The sequence below is a fragment of the Ptychodera flava genome, chromosome 2 (assembly GCF_041260155.1).
Source record: "Ptychodera flava strain L36383 chromosome 2, AS_Pfla_20210202, whole genome shotgun sequence".
Lineage (NCBI taxonomy): Eukaryota > Metazoa > Hemichordata > Enteropneusta > Ptychoderidae > Ptychodera > Ptychodera flava.
The window spans coordinates 36,526,814-36,547,742 of NC_091929.1; the positions used below are offsets into that span (position 1 = coordinate 36,526,814).

A 20,929-nucleotide genomic window follows, 5' to 3' on the forward strand; every position below is an offset into this window, starting at 1 on the left:
CCTTTTTTGACTTACAATCACGAGTGAATGTTCCCTTTCATCGATTGCGCGCTTTTTAAATGGTGTGATTACAATGTGTGAATGTAAATCTTTGTTTGTCTGCAGATTCTTCAAAAAACTATAAAAATAAACCTTATTTCTACCTGCACATTTTTACATTTTCATAAAAATCATGAACGGGAAAACAGATAGGCATTCTAAATTTAAAACACAATGGATTGCGGCCTTGTCTGCTGTGTCTGGTCATAAATTCGTATAAAGACCTCTGCCATTGTGAGGACATGAATTGTTCTTTTGTTAAAACGAATGTTTACCCAGTTCAACCATTCTAGCCTTTGTTGTAGCGTTTCAAATCACAAAATTAAAACTTCCGTTTACTTTAAACTTGATTGATAAATAATGAAGCCTGACACGATATCGGAATAAATTTTAGTCGCCTTCAGCTTTGTTGACTGTATTCCCACACTGCATAGTCACTCTACAAACCGTTATTTTTACTGTACAGACACTTTCAGGTTTTGTACCCGCGAGTACTTTCATGAAAACCATACGTTCAAATATAATATTACAAGCATTATGGGCAATATTCTACTTTTGAGGGAAAAAACAAATGTGCCGATGTTTGTACAAATACGCAACTGGTTTTACGATGTCTCCTGAATGACTGAATACGCAATCCGATATGCCAGTATCTGTCTCACACTTAGACTAATTACATTGTACAACATTCCTGGACAATGAATATGCAAATCAGATGTGCAAACTATTCTGGTTAAGATAAAGAGACTCTTAAAAAATTGCAGATTGCTGGTACCATTGGCTGTGAAACTAAGTCATTGCATGCCACCATAAGTTAAACTACTGAACTCCTGAAATATACTAGTGGCACATATTGTGTTGCTGTTCACATTTCGAACAAAACTTTCAGTAACTGGATAGCGTCAGATGTACAATCCGTTTTTCATATCGTATAGCAAGATTTTACTCATTATTGAAAGACATCTTCACAGTGCATTGTTTGATTACTTTTCTACTTCAAACCTGCTCTTTGGAACATGATCTGGTTTCAACAGGAATTACTCCTGTCCAACGGCTTTAATCTGCTTAACAGATGAAATTCCCATCAATGCTAAAAAATCTAAGAGTATTAAATAAAAAGTCATCAATGACGGAGTCGTCTTAATTAAACAAATGCCTCATCATCTGTAGAGATAGCTGGCACTTCTATCTTACAAGCACAATCAGATGGAATCTTCGGGGTAACACTTGATGAAACATTATCATGGAATCTTCATATAGACAATTTGTGCAAGAAACTAAGTCAACGCATTGTTTTAATTCGGAGATTGTGTTCCTATATCCCTTCTGATCGTCGTTCTGTCATGTATTAAGGTCTCAGTTAGAGATCTATGGCTCAGTGTTATATTGTTAGGGGTAATACAACCATTAGTAATCTTGATAAGGTTTACACTCTTCAATAGGGAGCGTTACGTACGCTGTTTGAACTAGAAATTGAATTTCTTTAATAGTCGCGCGAGCGGCTTACTGACTACGCATGCGCTTATTCATAATATACTATGCGAGTAACCGGAAGTGTACCCTTCTTTCATGGGCGCCGCCATGTTTTATTTTTGAGTACTCGTAAATAAACAAATACGAAAGAAATTACTATTATATAACATGCCATTTATAAAATATACCTCTTTTATTAGCCAGTAAATGTTATTATGCACCTTATCGCTGATACAAAATATCGTTAATATAGATAAAGGGAGAAAACTGTCGTGCATATGAACGGGGGCATACGCAAAGAATGCTGGGATTGAATTTTAGAAGAGCGCCCCCTGTGTCAATAATTAGATTCAAAAATTGTCTGTTTTTATACGGAACGCTGTTACGCTGTAGTTTTCAGCTTGCAAGTGGAAGGTGGGCAGTGCAGTTACCATTGCAACGATAATGATTGCACAATACGTCCCTTGTTTAACGCTGTTATTTAAGGCTGTTATCATTCTAAAAATTGCCAATTTTTGTCCAAAATTTTTACACGTTACAGAAAATCTATACCTGCACTGCTGCAGGGTTTGACGTCGTGTACGTACGTGAACTGCTTTCATCAGAGGGAAACTGGGCATAGTTGTCATATAAACGTTTATGAAATAACAATTAATTACATTTTATCATGAATCAATACAAATAACATTGCCAATCTTAACCCCTGGCGCGACACCAAGGGCTGAGCCCTATATAATATTATGCTTTATTTTCTACGTTTAATTCAATGTCAATTAGACAGAGAATTATTTTTTATTTCATGGCAATGTACAGTTCAAGTATATGAATGGTTCTGGACTACAATATTTATCTCATTTATTCACTCCACAAGAGAATGTTCATGATAACTTTACACGCTCTACTTCTCGTCAGGATTGTTATGTACCTAGATGTGTTTTAAATATTGGACAACGCAGTTTTCATTTCCGTGCCACTAAAGTGTGGGATTCATCACAGATTAAAATCAGGCAATGGCCGTCTATGTAAATTCAAAATGAAAATTGAAAGAAATGTAAAAGGTATCGTGCCTTTATTATTATTTCCTTTTTCTGGTATTTGATCTTTTCTTTACGTATTTATGTAGCCCCGATGAAAATTACTTTAAAGAAAACTTCATTAAATATGCAAATTAGCAATTAAATGACATGATTCTGCTCAATAACTTTGCCTTTGTCAAAGCTCTAGTATATCTGTATATATATCTGTAAATCTGTAAGATAATCAATCAATCAAGTCAGTATTTGTTGAAATATAACCACAATTATGAGAATTCATGAATTATGCAAATAAGCAATTAATTGACATAATACTGACAAATGTCTTTGTGTGCTATTAGAGCTCTGCATGTGTGACCACTATGTGTACAAAGTTTCATCAAATTCTGTGCAATCTCTTAAGAAACCAATTTTTCCAAATCACTAATCATGTAAATAAGCACTGATTATGTGTGCTATACCCAAAACAAAGGAAGTGCATATGTATGCCATAGTGTATTATCCTTGTCAAGTTTGAAAGGAATGTTTGATATATCTGCTTTTAAGTGATAATTCAAAAACCCATATTCTCCACCTTTGCACGGCAAAAAGAATTAGCAAAGAGCCTAATGGACAACAGGAGAGATATAGACGACCAGTCATACAAACAAAGAGCTACGGATTGGTCATTGAAACACTCTTTTTCAGGGTGGTTTGGCCGAGTGGTTTTGACTGTTGATGTCTTCGCTTAGTGACTAGCTGCCGTACTCTGTGAGTTCGAATCCGATCGAAAATCTACTAATATTTATACCATGGGTTGATAGCTCTGCTGGTTGCATTGTGCCCGAGGCTGTCTTTCGCCTAGGAAAGCGATGTATTCATCGCTCTGATAACGTTTGTGTACAATGTGTGATAGCGAGTATGCCTCATGAACTCTACAGGGACTGCGTGTGGAGGGGTCTCAGACAGAGAAACTGTAATAACTTAGCTTGGCTATTAAACAACTCTTTTTAAGGGTGAGGATTTGGCTAAGCGGGTTGACTCTGGTGTCTTCGCTAGGTGACTGGGTGACGGTGACGTACGCTGTGAGCTCGATCCGATCGAAAATATATTGACTTTTCTTTATACTGAAATTCGCCCTTTAATTTGTGTAAACTACATAGTATACAGACAAGAGTAGCCATTTTCATGTTAAGTGTTTCCGAAAACAACCTGTGACCCACAATTTAATTTCCATTTTAGAGGTCCATTTATTGTTTGTGCAAGTTCAGATGTACTCTAGCAGAACCATACACCATATTCATGTCGGATTTACGATACATTCAATAAATGACGGCTGGGTAATGTAATAAAATCCCCTTTTCGTTACTGGTATTTCTTTTCATGAAATAAAGGATGTACAAATATTGTACAGAAAGAGATCCTGGTAGGATATGGCACGAGAGAATTTACGAAGCTCACAAACTTTTATCCTATTCGTAAAATCTCACAACAGTTCATCATATTCTAAACCTACCCACTTAATCATCATAGTTTAATTATGCTTGAACATATTGTTACACAAACAGAATTTCACTCATTGAGCTAGACTATGGCTCATTTAATGCTAAGAACCTGATTTCTCTCGTTCAGGAAAGCAACCTGGCAAACGTTTATACCCCAAACACTTCCCTGACCTCAAAATGTCCCGTTTTTCAGTTTATCTTGATTCTCACACAATCTTATGATTTTTTATTCATATTTTGATATGAGATTCTAGAACATTTAAATTTATCAGTACTGTTCGAGATCTTCTCGGCAAATGTACTCATTTTCATTATGTCTTAATTCCCATTGCATTTTAGCGAAACCAGCCCGAACTACAGTCAAGATTTTCACTTGCTAAGGGGGTTTAACGATGGCATCAACATATAGCCGTACAGGCATGCGCAGTACGTTCCAAGGCACTCGACCGTATTCACCGCACGTGCGCTGTTTGTGCTTTTTTACCTCTGTTGGCCAACTTAGATTAATTTGGATTACCTGTCATTTGGTTTAGGGAAAGGGGAATAAATACAATCTCTCAACACTATCTGATGAGAGCAAAAACAGTAAACTTGGAAAATATCAAGCCCTACCAAGCCCTGGGAAAGAGCTGTGCCAGGGTCGCTTGTAGTTCGATATACATCGAAGGCCTCGGTAAGCATTTAAAAGATTCTAATTCTTGGCTGTACATACAGAAACATAATAAGGCCAGGGAAGCTCTCATTCGTTTTGGCTTGATGGTCGTAGGAATGGCCTCGAAAATCCAAGGTAGGTCCAAGGTTTTTGAACAATGTGGAGCCGAGACAAAAAAACTGCACATGTGTCTTTAGGATGTCTGTCTTTTTGTTTGTTTGTTTGTCTGTCTATGTGTCTGTCAGTATGTCTGTCTGTCTGTCTGCCCACAGGTCTGTTCTTCCGTTCATGTAATGAAGGATTTTGTTCATTACAACTTAAAAACAAGAGGTCACGCAATTTGGTAAAATAATCACAATCATACCCATCCATAATCAAATAACGCCAGGTCAAAATTCGTAATACAATAGTTATACACATTGACACAAAAACAGCAAAGAACAGACAGTAAATCACCGGTACACACGACATAGTCAAATTCATGAAAGAAATATATGTGGACCTCTGACCAGAAGACCAAGAAGTGGTGTCGGGTGTTTCGAAAATAGTACGCGCATCCTGCCTCACATGTGGAACCCGCCGCATATCAATCTGTAAGTCAAATAGGTCGTGGTCACCATAAGGCCAAATGTCACTGATACCATCAGCGATCATTTGTCGAAGAAAGATATCGTATTTTTCTACCATCTTGTGATAACTGCTAAAAACCGTTTGAATGTAGAGACAAGTCTTTCTCTGGTGTAACCTCGTTTTAACAGTTTGTACGAAAGACGGCTACGTCTCTCTATAAACTCTTCATATGAACTGCATGCTCTTGCAGTTTGAATAATCTGGGAACTGTATACCCAATAAGCTGGTGAAAGTGGAATATTACTGATGAGGCATGGGACATTGATGATACTAAAGATGAAATCATCTATCGTATCATATAGCCTAGTCGAAAGCATTACATGGCATTATCATCGGGAGATCTACATTTTATTAGTTTTTAGTGGATGAAGTCTGCATAATTAACTGTCATTTGCATAATTAATGAACTTTTTCATCAGATTATATATCTTCAGGATTTCTCAACCAAACTGCACGAAATTATGCAGGCACTCAAACTTATTTATTTTCATACCGTACTAAACGTTAGATGGGTGTTAATTACAGATTATAAGCTCATTAACATTTTTATGAGTTGCTGTAATAAGCCGTATATCAATATTGAGCGCGCCAATTTGACCTCCTTTTGCTATGCAGAAAATTTGAAAGTCATTACGTGTTATAAATACTTACATTATCCATGAAGTTTGATGAGTGTGTCAAAACATAAATAGCTCATTTGCATATTTATAAATAACACACTGTTTTGTCTGCAAATATCAGAGCAAAATACTGTTTTGTTCATTGTAAAACTTGAAGCATGATAAAAACATTATTGTGTGTAGCATACACATACATGTGCAACAAATATTTTTGTTTTGTTTTCTCTTGTGCGAGAGTTTATATGCATTCCTTTTTTTACGCACAGGGTCAAAACCATGATGAAGCCTAAACAAAACCCAAGTTCTGCATATGCCTATTGAGTAGCCCCCTTCCCAAATGATACATACATTTTGATACCTATGAAGGTCATAATCATACCATGATAATCAGATTATTACATGCTTTCACTAGTATATCAACTTCTTTATCGGATTGAGGTTATCTGCTTAACTTTAAAGTGTCCAAGGCGACTTTTAAAGAGTCCCCTGACAATCTGAAGATTGTATGTTTTCACTGCTGTAACAGAACTACGTTCGTTTTATTTAAAGGCCCAATAGCTGTATCTTTTAGCATTATTTTTGTGATTTTACTTTCAAACTAAAACAAGTTCGTGGTAATGTGCTCATTAAGGGCTGCTTATACAATAAGAATAAACTGTCAACTGGGACTGTATGTGCAATTTTTAGCAAGATAAATAATAATACGGATAGTTTTCAATCGGATTCGAACCCACAACATACGGCATCAGTCGCCTAGCTGAGAGGCCTGAGACAGAACCAGTCGGCTAAATCTCCACTCCCAAAAAAGAGTGGTTCAATAGCCGGCTAAGTTGTTACATTTTTCTGACTGAGACCTCTCAACACGTTGTAGAGTTCGTGAAGCACTCATGCACGCATGCTCACTATCATACATCGCACATACACACTTTATCGAAGCGAAGAAACAATTTCATCGCTTTAACTGGGCGAACGATAACCTCGGGGACAATTCTGTCCACCAGCAGTGTTACCGACCCAGGTAATAAACATTTGCCCAAACATAGAATGGCCCCTCATGCAATAAAAGCAAAAACACTGTACGCCGTGCATATATGCATTGGAATCTTCACAGAAACAACAGTGTAGTCATTATAATGTATAGTGCTGAATGTTTTCCAATGGGTCATCATATACTTCGTTTTCTTTGTAATATTAACAGTTTTTAAAAACGGCGTAAAATAAAAATAACGTTTAAACTTAAATTGTCCAATTTTTCGGTAGTGAAGGACTATATCCTTTAAATTTGTGGAATTAAAGAAAACCAGAGAAAATAGACAGCCTTTTTCAGATCAACAAATTTCAAGAGTTACAGCTACAGGGTTTTCAGCAACTGAGTAGCAAGCAGCCTCAGGGCTTCATACGTTCACTGTGATAATTCTTATGTTCATGTTTATGCTGCAATATCCATTTACTTTTACATATTGAAGCGATTTTTACTTTTAAAGTGACCCATATGGCCTCGTAAGTATCAATTTCTTATATGGTCATGGTGCATTTTCACTGCTTTGACTTTGTCTAACGACAAGTATTGGGTAAACATAAAAGTACGTTTGACTTACGTCCCAGGAGACATATAAAGCGTCCCTTGATTTTTTGTCATAAGCTCCCTTTGTTATATCTAAAAGCCTTTGTTTGATGTTAGCAAATACTTTGACTTTTAATGTGACCCAGATGACCGGTGAGGTGTTCATTGGCATGATGCAATTTAACCATTCCTCTGTTATAACAAACGAGTAGCATTAAATAGACACACTATTTGACTTTTAAAACTGTCGCCATGACCCCTAAAGTCTCTATAAATTGAATCATGATAATATGGCTCCGACACAATATAGAAGTGGTAGCAATGAATTCGTGCAAGTTATTTAACTTCAAAAGTACTCCAGCTGACCTCTTCCTTGGTAATGTGATTGAAGTACAATTCCTCTGCTTTGCCGAATGATTCATAATTGATTGAAAAGATACACTTGACTTCAAAATTGTCCGTCGTGACCCCTTAAGTGCTCTTGAATACTCTGTTGATTATATGTTTCGATTACTATATCAAATTCCAGTTTTGTAAAAATGAAAGCAAATACTTCGACTTCAAAGTGTCGTAGATAATTTTTAAATGTCCATTCATACTCTGATCATTTTACCCTTCCATTAATAAATTCAACAACATCTAGCTTAAAAGTGTTCCCACGATATCTAAAGTGTCCAATGATTACCTGATGGTTATCTACTTCCCTTTTAACTTAAAACATTCCTTTCCTGGGAGCAAATAGTCGGATTTCAAAAGTTTAGTCCCAGGTAACTTGTTACGATGCCCTTGATAATCTTATCAGATACACTTCCACCACTAACATGATTTTATATAAAATGTGATCTCATCTGCTTTTCTTTTTACATTACACACTTGTTTTATGACTAATTGTTTTATGACTAATTTGTATTATTGCAATATTAAACTATCTGGCTCCTAAAACTTTTGAGAAATTTAAAGATTAAGAAAATCCAATTATCCCAAATTAGTTCTAATCGTGTTCTCTTTATCCTACAACTGGTATTTAATAGAAGCAATGTTTGACCTTTAGAAAGTCCGATGATTATCTGATGATTATGCTTCACTACCAAAAAGAACCAGCAGCATTGAATTCAAAAAAAATGTTTGACTCAAAAAATGTCACGGGTGATCTCTAACGTTTCCTTTTTAATCTCATTAGAGTACACTTCAGCTGTATTGTCCAATAATTAGCATTGAATTGAAAAATCAATGTGCCTTCAAATTTTCCGAAACGATCTCTTATGTTTCTCCTTGTAGTTATGATGGGTATGCTTCCACTGCCACGTCATCCGAGTACGTTTCAAAAGCGCATATCTCGTAAACGCACTAGCCCCATCCCCTAGGCTAGTTCTGTCGCAAGCCTTACTCTTAGATTTTTTTCCAACTTGAATAATTACATAGCAGAAATCAATATGACTTCAGAATTATCAATATCACTTTAAAATCGTCTCTTGGTCGGCATTGTGTATTTTTGAAGAATGCTAACCATAGACCTTTTCAGGTCTTTCTCGTCTTTTAATCTGAAGCAATATGAAGTATTTACTAGCAGTAAGCAGTATGACTTCAAACCCTTCCCATTGAAGGGGAGGTATATTTTTGAAAATCACGAGCTCCCATCCTTGTTAATTTGGACCTTGCCCTTATCTCATATTTTTTTATTTGAAGAATTAAATAACAGCAATCAAAATGACTGAAAAAATGTCTTCGTGACTTCTAATATGTCCCTTACTTTTAGAGTTTTAAACTAGCCTTCGATTTATTTATTCTTTCCCAAACCCTAATATGTTTTTTTTATTCGGTTTGAATTAGTAAACAGCAGCAATTAGTATGATTTCAAAAATGTGCATGTCTTTAACAGCATCTCTGAATAGACGAATTATTTTTTTGAAAACCTCAAGCCTTTCCGCTTGATAATTCTTATTGAGCCCTAACCGTGTATTTTATATGCGTCTTCAAATAAAAGATAATAGCAATAAGTGTGACCTTAAATTTGTCTATATGCCTTCAAATGCCATCTTTATTTTTATGTAGTTATATTTTTTTTAAAAAACAATAGTGATACATCATTTGTCATAGCCAAAACAGACCTTTGCCCTTTCGCTTTGTGGTTTTCACTATTACTTGCGCCCTCAATCATTCGATGTGAATATAATACAAATGATATTCACCTGCACCATATTTCTGTTATGGAGTCTTCAGCTCTGATGAAGGAGTGGGCTGGAGGATTTGGGGAGTGCCACATTTTACAAACTTGCTCTAAGGGAATGGTCACAGTTGACCAACTTATCCTAGAGGGAGGGTCACATCTTACATTGCTAATTTTAAGATGGATGCAAAGTCAGAATGAGCTATGTAAGACACTCACAACAATACTGCTATGTATACGGTCATCAACATTTTCTGTGAAATTCCAAAATCTAATTTCTTGTACACATATGTACCTTTACAATCCTACTTTAATTAAGTTCATTGTTATCAATCATGCAATTCCTGGCGTTCCCTACAGTTCCTGGCGTTACAGCATTTGTGTTCCTGAAATTGGATCGTCAAAAAATTCACAAATCTGGTCTCGTTGTGTCGCTAAAAGTTGCCATAATTTTTGGTGAAGCAAATGAGAAAACGGTGGGGTCCACCTTTCTCCACCTGATCGCTACGCACACATGATGATCTTAACATACGCAGTGGGCCGCAGGTGTCAATGGTATTTTCTCAATGGAGGTTGTCCAAGTGCATGCGACAATACTATGTCGTTGCCGCTTAGCTTAATCCCTTGTCAATCAAGACTTAACGGTAGTCTCAAAACCTAAAAACGTGCATCTGTTCCTGTAAATTTTTACGCAAAATTTCAGCCAGAAATAGAATTTTCCAGACCAAGATATTCTTTACACTTGAATATCAATATTGCATGAATACTTTTCTGTACAAAAACAAATTTTCCTGTTTTCGACATAAAATGGAAAGGTACCTCAAATTCCATGCAGTATTTCTGGACATAGCACACTAATAAGGCAAGTTCATTAAATATGCAAATTAGTAATCAATTGACACCAGATTGCTCAATGACTTTGTAAACTTTTAAACCACTGTGTGTTCAAAATTTGCTCCGTTTCATCGAATTTCCTGCGGTATTTTTTGACATATCACTGAATTATGAAAAGTCATTAAATATACAAATCGTCAATTAATTGACATGATACGGTTCAAATCTTTGCATTATATTACAACACTGTATGATCAACATCTGTACCACTTTTCATCAAATTTGATGCAGTATTTCTAAACGTATCACATTTATTATAAAAGGTCATCAAATATGCAAATTATGAATTACTTGACATGATACTGCTAAAATGTCTTTGTACATTGTTACAGTACTTAGAGTTCTACATCTGTACCATGTTTCATTAAATTTGCTGTGGTATTTCTTGACATAGTACACTGATTTGGAAAATTCATATAAATGAGCAAATAAGCAATTAATTATAATGATACTTCTAAATATCTTTGCAGCTATTACAGCTCTTGTGTATTAACGTGTCTGTAAAGTTTCATGAAATTTGAGTCGGCAATTCTTGAAATATCACTAATGATTCTAGTGTCTTTCCACATTTATGCTTGGACAGAGTTTTGATTCAGATTCAGAGAAAGCAAACCTAAACTCCAGACACATAGGTCAATTTTGGATTCAGATTCAGAGGATGTAGCTATGAATATCCGTAAAAAAAGTGAATCGTTAGTGACCAAATTTGATTGTTTTGTAATAACACGTTGCGTGCACTATACTTTAGCAATACGTTTGTGAAAGATGACCTAATATATAAGTCTCAGCCTCTGCGCGAGCTATGCGAAGAAGAATAAGCAGTTCTATCAAGGTTATACACACATTTCAAAATTCTGAGTTTGAAGGGAGAGAGGGGAGGGTCATAGCTTATAAATGGGTATCAGGGAAAGGGTCAGGACCTAAACAGGAGCATCAGGGAGGGTTACAATTTACATGATGAACCACCCTCAATTTCCTCCAGCACAACGCCCTCATAATAACTGAGGACTCCCTTATCAAATTTCAAGATTACCAAATTTATTAGTCAAGCCAGGAACATCTACTTATACATGACAAAGTCTGTCTAGGTTGTTTGACAGTATGCTTCTGCAGGTAACTATGTAAGTAACACAGAGACTCGATGCCCAATCCAGTCCGACCTTCCCTACAGTTCCCGTTGTCCATGATCCACATATGTGCTGTTGCTATCGGATTTCTAAGTGTCTGCCTTCCGGTATGTTTCTCTATGTGTCTTACATTTGTTGACCCTATCTCTCAAGAAAGGTTTATGGCAGACTTTTGGTGATAGACTTGTTCCATCTTTCAATGTTGATTTTGTTGAAAATTTGACGAGCTTTTATGCTGTTGTTTAATAACTTGGGTAATAAATGTTTTTGCTGCCTTCAGCAATTCCTTTAGGTCGGTTGTATTTCTTTTCGAATAAGTTATGATCATCTTTCCATGTGGTGATTTTTGGTTGACAAACATTTGCAAACTACTCTCCTTCTTTTGAGTAGTCTTTAGTTCTGTAAGACTGTTCATCCAGTTTTTTTTTTTTTTTTTGTCGCGTCCGATAATGACAAACATCGCAAAACTTTAATATACTCAACAGTGCGCCCTCGTGGTTTTAAAATTGAGGATATTTGCACACACCTTATCAATGAGGACAGAGGCTTTACTGTCGTCGCCGTACCAAGTTTTCTATACAACTTTTCCTACTTATTAATTTCTTCCACGGCTTGAGTTCCGAAATTGATTATTTTATTTTGGCTCTGATGCCTGTTTGTGTTGCGTCTGTCTTGGTTGACTGTAGCTAATGAAACATAATGTACGTGCGTTAACAGATCTATGCTTTTGATTTTCTCAGGGTTTCGCATCTAAAATTTGTCGTGAATGAGTCTTTTTTAGAAGCTACTATAGGGTAACATTTGCAAGAGGCATCAAATAGTATATTACCATATGGGTAGCGTAAATGTCCGTCTCAAGGTATCGAGCGGGGTCAGCGATGACTTGGTCTAAGCACAGTTTTCTCGTTGCTTTTGTTGATGTTATTATTATACGTTTGGCTTTTCTATCTGTCGCCAATAAACATTTACACTAGCAAACTTTGGTATTTTGATCTTATCTTATTTTTGGTTTTACAGCGCTTTCTTCTTTTCTTCCTTACAGTGTCATGAATTTGTCCTTCGACAATCTTACGCGAAATTGTATGTACAATGTGTCGTCTTTAGACTATTTTCTGATGCGTTTGATTGCCAACTGCGTCAAAGCACGCATAAGTTACTAATGTTTGCACTGTGTCACCAGCTTTGTACCAGATGAACGATTACAAGATCAACAGCATTCTTGCGTGGTGTTTTAATAATGAACACATAAAACCGATGTAATTTGACTGGACAACCGTTAAAATGCATTAACATGCTGTGTGAACTAATTATTTTACATTTGCTACCCCATAGAAGTAAATACTTCACATATAAACCTGTATTGAGTAACTTCAAGAAGGCAAGTTGTACTATAAAAGTTATAAAATTAGTAATCAGTTTATGAAAGGGACGTCTGAAAAATACGAGGATATGTTTTGCACACGCAGCCTTGAGGATCATGTGCGTTTTGAATTATGCGGTTAGCGCCTCCGCTCGCCAACATGACCTACTTCCTCTTGAATAGAATGCAAGAAGACCAGATGTGCGATATCATATCCCTCATGGAAGTATGTTTAAAAGCACTTCGTTCTGTTTTTCCTGGACTGATTCTAGCGCCACATGTCCTCAAAAGGTAAGCTTACGCCTTCGTTGTCGCCTGAGTTCTTGTCCTCGCAAAGTAGTCGAGAATCCTCCAAGTTCAACATTTGCTTCTCGAGTGTACGACATACACCAGAAGAATATATTATGGCCCTTAAACAAGGTTTTTTATACCTACATTGTTCACTGTCGACTGTTAGAGTGGCAACACTTTTTTTTATATCACTGTGATGTGAAGAACAATTGAGATTGGAATTACACAGAATGATCATTCAACTCGTCGGATGAAATTAATATTCCATTTTAAATCTACAAGTAGCAAGATTTCAAACTTAGACCAATAAGTTCTTGAAAGCCTTGTTTAGTTTTAAATGGCAATGTAAAACTTTATTGAAATTAAGATAAGAGATACACTTAGAATAAAAAGCTGAGTGTATAGCATTATAAACATCGCATTCCCTCACAAATTATAAATATATGATAACATTTTGCATTTGTTGTTCTTGTTTGTTTGTTCGTTAGATTTCCTGAAGACAGAATCTTATGACAAGGATTTGCACCATACACTCTTAGATCTAACATTAGTAAACTAATTTCAGATTCTAGTATTTTACACAAATTGATAACCACTGAGATTTAGACTTCGACTTGAATTACTAATCGATAGGATATTGTTTAATCATAAATTGAAATGTAAAGTCAGATCAAATTGTGATCTCCATTACATTGTGGATTTTAGATTGTACACCATCCAGTCGACCACCAATCGCCGGTGAGGGCGGGATCACAGCTGGGATCTTCTGGAGGGAAGTCGGTCCACGTCACCTGTCTGTATTCGTCAAGCTTAGCCTGCATCTGTGCCACAACATCCGGGTTATCATCGGCTACATTGCACTCTTCACTTGGATCAGCTGAGGAGAAAAAAGGTTTGTACATCTTAAGATGTGGAGATTATATGAAACCACCAACAGGTGTTCACAAGTTTCAAACGTAATATAAACTAGTCGTGTCACACTGTTGACATGAATTATTTTTGTTCAGTTTCGTTTCACTAACACATCTACTGGTACACAATATTTGAAAGAGGGTGTATTCTTTTTGTTTGTTTGGTTGTTTTTGTTGCTTTTCTTGTTGTTGTTTTCGTTGTTGTTGATTTTGTGATTTATCGTATTTTTTTCATAAATACACATGTATACTCGTCAACATCGGCAAATAAAGGATAAATTTTCCATAGTATAATGACCTTCCATGTCGAAAAGAAAGATTGCATCTTTTTCAGGTATTGGTAAGTCTGGTTGTTCGCCAGGTTCAGTGTGGTAAGGCGTCTCATACCAGTACACTGCAATGAAAATAACCAAGTTACCCAATAAAACTGAACGAAATTGTTTAACATAACAAACTGTAAACGAAATGCGACTTCACCTAAACATTGAGACGTTTTCAATACCGCTGAATGTATTTTTGTTGGATTTAACAACCGCCAGCAGATATCTTCATCTTTTATGAAATTCAGATACCGACACAGAAGAAGAATTTATGCAGCCATACGCCTGTCATACATCAAATTACCCTCTATTCTAAAGGGTGGTCGTTATATTTTGCCCGGATAGACAGGCAGAATCCGCGCTGTTAAATACCATGTAATTATGCAAATATTTGAACATCTGTCATCACCTACTGTCTCCTGCAACCAGTTGGCATTGTCTTAAACTCTTCCAACCAGTTGTAGATATGTCCCATATTGTAATATTAATATTAATATTTATATTTGCATACTTTGGAATTAGGTTTTTGTAAACCGCCCAAACTCCAGTAATTTAGAGTATATTCAAAGTAAGCAAGCTAACTTTGACTTTTACCCTGTGTAGATACTTGCGATCATTGTGACAATGGTCCCAATTGAAAATATGTATGGTCTTTGATAAAAAAAAATTGTGGATAGAGGCTTTTGTGGACATGCTCCACCGGTGACTATCAAGTGGGGGGAGTATATCATTTCACTACATGCGCATACATTACGTTGTGTTCATGAAAGGAAGAATTACTCAGAGAATATGAACTAAAATCATAAAATAAGAAATTTAAGTGGCGTTTTGACCTCGTAACATCTGATTATGTTTAGTTTCATGTCAATAGTGCATGTTTGATCCCAAATTGTGGGTCGATCGTGCAAAGTTAGAAAAAAGGTTGTTTCAGGGAGCGAATGTCGGTACCCTACATTTGACAAAGTGCTTGATATGCACTTAGCATATTTACGTACGTATATTGACGTATATGGAACAAAATATTAATTGCATACATAACGTATATCTTTGTATATGGAACATTCCAATACGTTTATATGCGTAGTGTATATCTATGCAGATCATGAGTATACGCAATGCAGATCTTTGCATACTAAGTGGTACACTGTACTTTTGCATTTTATTAATATACGTGTACGTGTACACTTAACGTATTTGACACATGTACAGAATAAATTAAAAGTGTATATATTGTTGTATATCAAGCATTTTGCCCAGTGCTAAGTCTCATAACCGTTTCCCCTTTTTTGCAGCGGATGCCCTCAAAAAAATTAGGGTTGGCACTACCAATGAGTAACACAGTAGCTTTGCATGTACATAGCAAGAAAAGTATTCTTGCATATTTTCTTCATTTTCTTCAAACATTAACAAGGTCATCAATACAAGCAAAACAAAGACCATACTTATGACCACACATCAGAGATTGTCACGTTTACCAAGAAATGTGCTTCATTGTAAACTTTATCAGAATATTTTAGATTCTGTAAATCAAGAAAGACTTCTGGGAAATACCGTCGATCGACATTTCAACTGGAAGTCAAATTCTGATTCAAGTTATAAAAAGGCCAAACGTAAAGCTTTATTTAGACTTAAAATGCGGTATTTACTAATATTATATAGGGTTAAGCCATTGGTGTCGCGCCAGTCTTTGAGATTAAACATGTTATTTATATCGATTCATGATTAGTAATCAAAAAGGATGAAATAGAATTAATTGTTACTTTCTATGTACGTTTGTACAAGTATGACCGGTTTACCCTCTGATGACAGTTCACGTACACGATGTCAGACCCTGTAGGTATAGATTTTCTGTTATGTGTGAAAAAGTTTTACATAAATTTGCAATTTTTACCACAATTACTATCTATTGTGTTGAACAGGGACGTATCGTGCCATCATTAACTTTGCAATAGTAACTGTACCGCCAAACTTCCGATATTGTAAGCTGAAAACCAGCGTTACTTCTAAAAACGGGTAAATATTGCGCATAGTTATTGACACAGAGGGCGCCTTTCTAAGATTCAATCCCAACATTCTTTGCGAATGTTCTCCTTCATATTGCACGACAGTTTTCTCTCTTCTTTTAATTTTTAGGGGTGATAAGAAATTTTGTATCAGCGACAGGGTGGATAATAATAATTACTCGCTAAAAAAAAATATATTAATTAATGGCATGTTATAAAATAATAGAGAGCACGTTTCGAATTTGTTTATTTACGAGCACTCAAAAAAACATGGCGGCGCCCACGAAAGAAGGGTACACTTCCGGTTACTCGCATAGTATATTATGAATACGCGCATGCGTAGTCAGTAAGCCGCTGGCGCGACTATTAAACACTTGGCGAACATATTACAATGACTATATACTTCCAATTTGGACAATTGTTGCAGTGGATTGGGTGCACATATCAACAAACCAACTAGACCTGTGACTATGGGCACAAAGTATAATTATCCTACCAATTGACGTTTAGATCATTGCATATTATGGCTTTAACTGATAGAATTTTGATATAAATTATGGGTTCAGCGTTTAAATCCCTGAAAAAGTTCAAATATGTCAATCAGTGTCATATTCTGCTGACCAGAGCTAGCTTCCAAAATAGGCTTGATATCCCTAGAGCCAACACGTGGTCAGTACAGGGAGCTTTGAAATGGGGTAAGATGCAAACACAAGTCAAACTTCTAAGGCACTTGTCTCTATGAAAAGCAGTTATTCAAAATAATATTAGGCAGAATTTTACATTTTTTGTGTTTTTCCTGTTAAATGTTGGAATCATTTTCTGTTAAATGTTGGAAGTCATTTTGAAAAAAACGACAACAAAAAGTGTTGTTACAATCCTAGATTTTGGGATAAAATGGCCATACTATTCCTTGGTGTACACAAGAATCTGTGAAAAAAGTGGACTCATCATTTTTTACTTTCGATAGATATACTGAGATGAACTTCGATTGTTGCCATCGCAAATTTTTCCGAAGATCGCATGAGTTTTGTGTGTGGTTGTTTTTGCCGTTTAGTTTATTTCGCGAGATCCGTGCATTTGAAACTTTAATGGGAAAAATAATTGTCAAAATGACACAAACAAAAACACAATTCACTCACCATGTTGTTCGGAATAACGGAATGCCGGATATCCCTGGATGAATTTCCATTTTCCATCTCTGTAAAGATAAAACATAGCATATTTTATATTTGGCACATGGAAACTTGTTTGTCGCATTGAATATTCCTCCTTTTCGCTCAGCTCATATCTGAAACTCTTTGAATGAAGAAACCTGGTTAAAACAGCATTGAAATTAATTTCCTTTATACAATATAATCAAGGCAATTTTTCAGCTCTTAACAATTTTTTTTAGATTTTCAACATTTTTTGGTCGAAAAATTGAGTCCATGATAAGTGATATCAATTTGGTCAAAATTATGAAATATTACAGAAAAATTCATAAGAATTTGTAAAATGTTGCACGGAAATTTAGGCGGGAAAAATTACAGCACTGAAAGGGTGAAGGAGGGTGTTCCCTGTAGGCGATACAACTAGTCGGCGTTACTTCAATTAAAAATAAGAAAATAGTTTATACCTGATAGCGGCTCCGTAGGACGCCTCTGGAAAATCTTCATCGATCGTGATCAAGAAACCAGACCTTTTAGATTTCTCCTGTTTAGTAATCATTTTCCAGGCACTTACTCCATCGATGTCGACTTGAACAAAAGGTAAGTATGCAAAAGAGTAGTTTAGAATAAACGAAACACTTCTTTTCATATGTAGTGTATATTGCATACATGTACACATCTATATTTAGGTACGTAGCTGTAAATGCAAAGTACAACACATTGAATGTACGTATTCCATACGTTCTCATTCGTACAATTATGTACACACTTTTAATGATGTACTGAATTTAATATCTACCTACTAATCTGTCTGTCGGCAAAGTCTCATATATATATATATATTATATATATATATATATATATATATATATATATATATAATATATATATATATATATATATATTGTATATATTGTATATATAAGGCACTGTATTGTCAGAATATCTTCGCATTGCTCGTGCAACACTTCTAATAGAAGATTTTCATCCAAGAGTTGCCAGCCTGTACAACAGGATGTTGTCTCAAGGAGGACAACAACCTAAATTATCAGACAGTATCATAGAGCTATGTCAAGACATCCTCAACTTTTTGAAAAATTCAATGTAACACCGAAAGACATCATATATATCATCAGACTCATGGTGGTGGTTACATGATCAGTACTGCTTGGGGAGCTAAGGCAGTTGACTGTATTGTCTTCAAATCCCCGAAACAGTCGCCTTGGTAAATAAGTGATGAACACTCGGAGATTTTGATGATGTTATTTCTTTGCTGTATATTAATTGTTATAAACTAATCCTGCTGATGTCATATTTTCATCATTCATATGACACAATCATAGAGAACCCATAATGATATATTGCTTGCACTTGCATGACGTTGCTTTACAACATTGCTGTATTTATTTCCATCCGAGTGAATTTAAACTGTTTAACTACTATATATTATATATATATATAATATATATATTATATATATATATATATATATATATATATATATATATTATATATATATTATAAATCTATGTGTTCGTCTTTCAATCCATCAATCCGCCCATGTAACCCTCATTGAACATATGCTATATGTCCATCTATTTCAGATTGCAGTTCTTTTATATATATATACTCACGTTTTTTAGTTTTGCCACCGGCGGCCTCAACGAAAGTAGGGAACACATCGACAGCGTGCATCATCCTGTGGTTAAAATGCGAGAGTCACAAACATATCTTTCAAAGAAATAAATCAGATACTATTAAAACATCGATGTGAATTATATAATGTATTACTCTGTAGAACTACGAGGTGCAAAATTTGAAATTTGTGAAGATTGCATTGATCGTATATACATGTCGTTACCAAGTAACGACATTATGACATCGTTCTTGAATTTTCTGCATGTAAAATGCTAAATATTTTTCTCGTCCACTAAAGCTGTGAGTGTAATCCTAGGGTTGTCAATTTTGACATATATAGGCCTAATCAAGTCCAGACTTAGGTGTATCAATCAGCTGTACTACGGCCTCTGACCTTTGTCTGAGACAGCTGAATTCGTACAACCCTGATATGCATTGGAGTACCAGAGATCACCGACTTGGTTACGTACACTGGAGAATTACAATTGAAGAATTACCATGAGAATTACAATTATTAATAATTTACATGATACACAATACTTACTCATTGCTGACGTAACCTGTCTTTTTAATTCCTTTGCCATGAGCCATGGCAACTGCCTTAATACCACCGTCGAAGTACGTTCCTTTGTTTCCACGGAGAGGGTGGTTGCTGGCTGCGTGTCTGACGTCACCACCATTCTGATGACATCAAAATAGCATGGTGATCATACGCAAAATTCGAAAGTTAAAATATGGAGGCTAAAATATCAAAGTGTTTGTCGATTTTTTTCTTTTCTTTTCCTTTGTTACTATGATGTACTTGTACAAGCATGTTACCTATTAAAGTATTCACATTGTTTGCTAATGGTAATATGCTGCACTATTAAGAAAACCTAAAACTAAATTTGAAATTATTTTTCGTCGTCGGAAGATTACTCTACTAAGCATTTACCGTTTAGTTGGATTGAAATTTTACGTGCCGTAATATCCTGAGTCAAAATATAACCCTTTGATAAGGCATCGTAAAAACGTGAACAAAGTGGCAGCGACTTGACCGAATAGCAGGCGATATTTATCACTCTAACGATATCTCCCCAAAGCAGACATCTAATGCCGAAGGTAATAACACCTCTTACCATCCAGAATAAATCAAACACATCAGTTATTTACTGTCGGCAAAGCTGATCTATTCTAATATGCATGGAGGCATATAGTACGTATGCGCCTCGAAAGTGAAATACTGAACTACCGTACTCGTTCGATTATAAGACCCTGCTCGAGTATGAAACCCCCCCTTTTTTTAGAGGATTTTCAAAAATGCTACACATCCGTATATAAGACCCCTCCCTAGTTTCATTCAAAAAGCAAATATATCACAACTCATTGGTAAGACTTCAACGAAGACATATGCGAAGTTGTTGCTGACTGACCAACTAAAGATTTCGCTGAAGCTCAAACTTTCCTCAATTTAACTTTAAACCATATCCTATCCTCATTTTATTAACAAAAATAAAAATCAGGGAACAATGTGCAAAGTTTGGTACTGGATAAACAAAATACCCAACATTTAGCGGTTTTAAAATTAAAAGTGG

The 20,929-nt window shown here is 35.7% G+C and overlaps 1 protein-coding gene across 1 annotated transcript in view; it reads right to left on the minus strand.

The window, feature by feature from the left end:
• Nucleotides 1-13,658: 13,658 nt before the first annotated feature.
• The window catches only part of LOC139119908 (arylsulfatase B-like), a 29,692-nt gene continuing 22,421 nt past the window's right edge, over nucleotides 13,659-20,929 (minus strand). Inside the window, exons 11-16 of the mRNA XM_070683868.1 lie at nucleotides 19,900-20,036; nucleotides 19,352-19,416; nucleotides 18,185-18,305; nucleotides 17,709-17,767; nucleotides 14,545-14,640; nucleotides 13,659-14,212 (exon numbers count right to left, since the gene is read on the minus strand). Coding sequence (XP_070539969.1) covers nucleotides 14,037-14,212; nucleotides 14,545-14,640; nucleotides 17,709-17,767; nucleotides 18,185-18,305; nucleotides 19,352-19,416; nucleotides 19,900-20,036 — 654 coding nt within the window. The 3' untranslated portion in view covers nucleotides 13,659-14,036. The remainder of the gene's footprint in view (nucleotides 14,213-14,544; nucleotides 14,641-17,708; nucleotides 17,768-18,184; nucleotides 18,306-19,351; nucleotides 19,417-19,899; nucleotides 20,037-20,929) is intronic.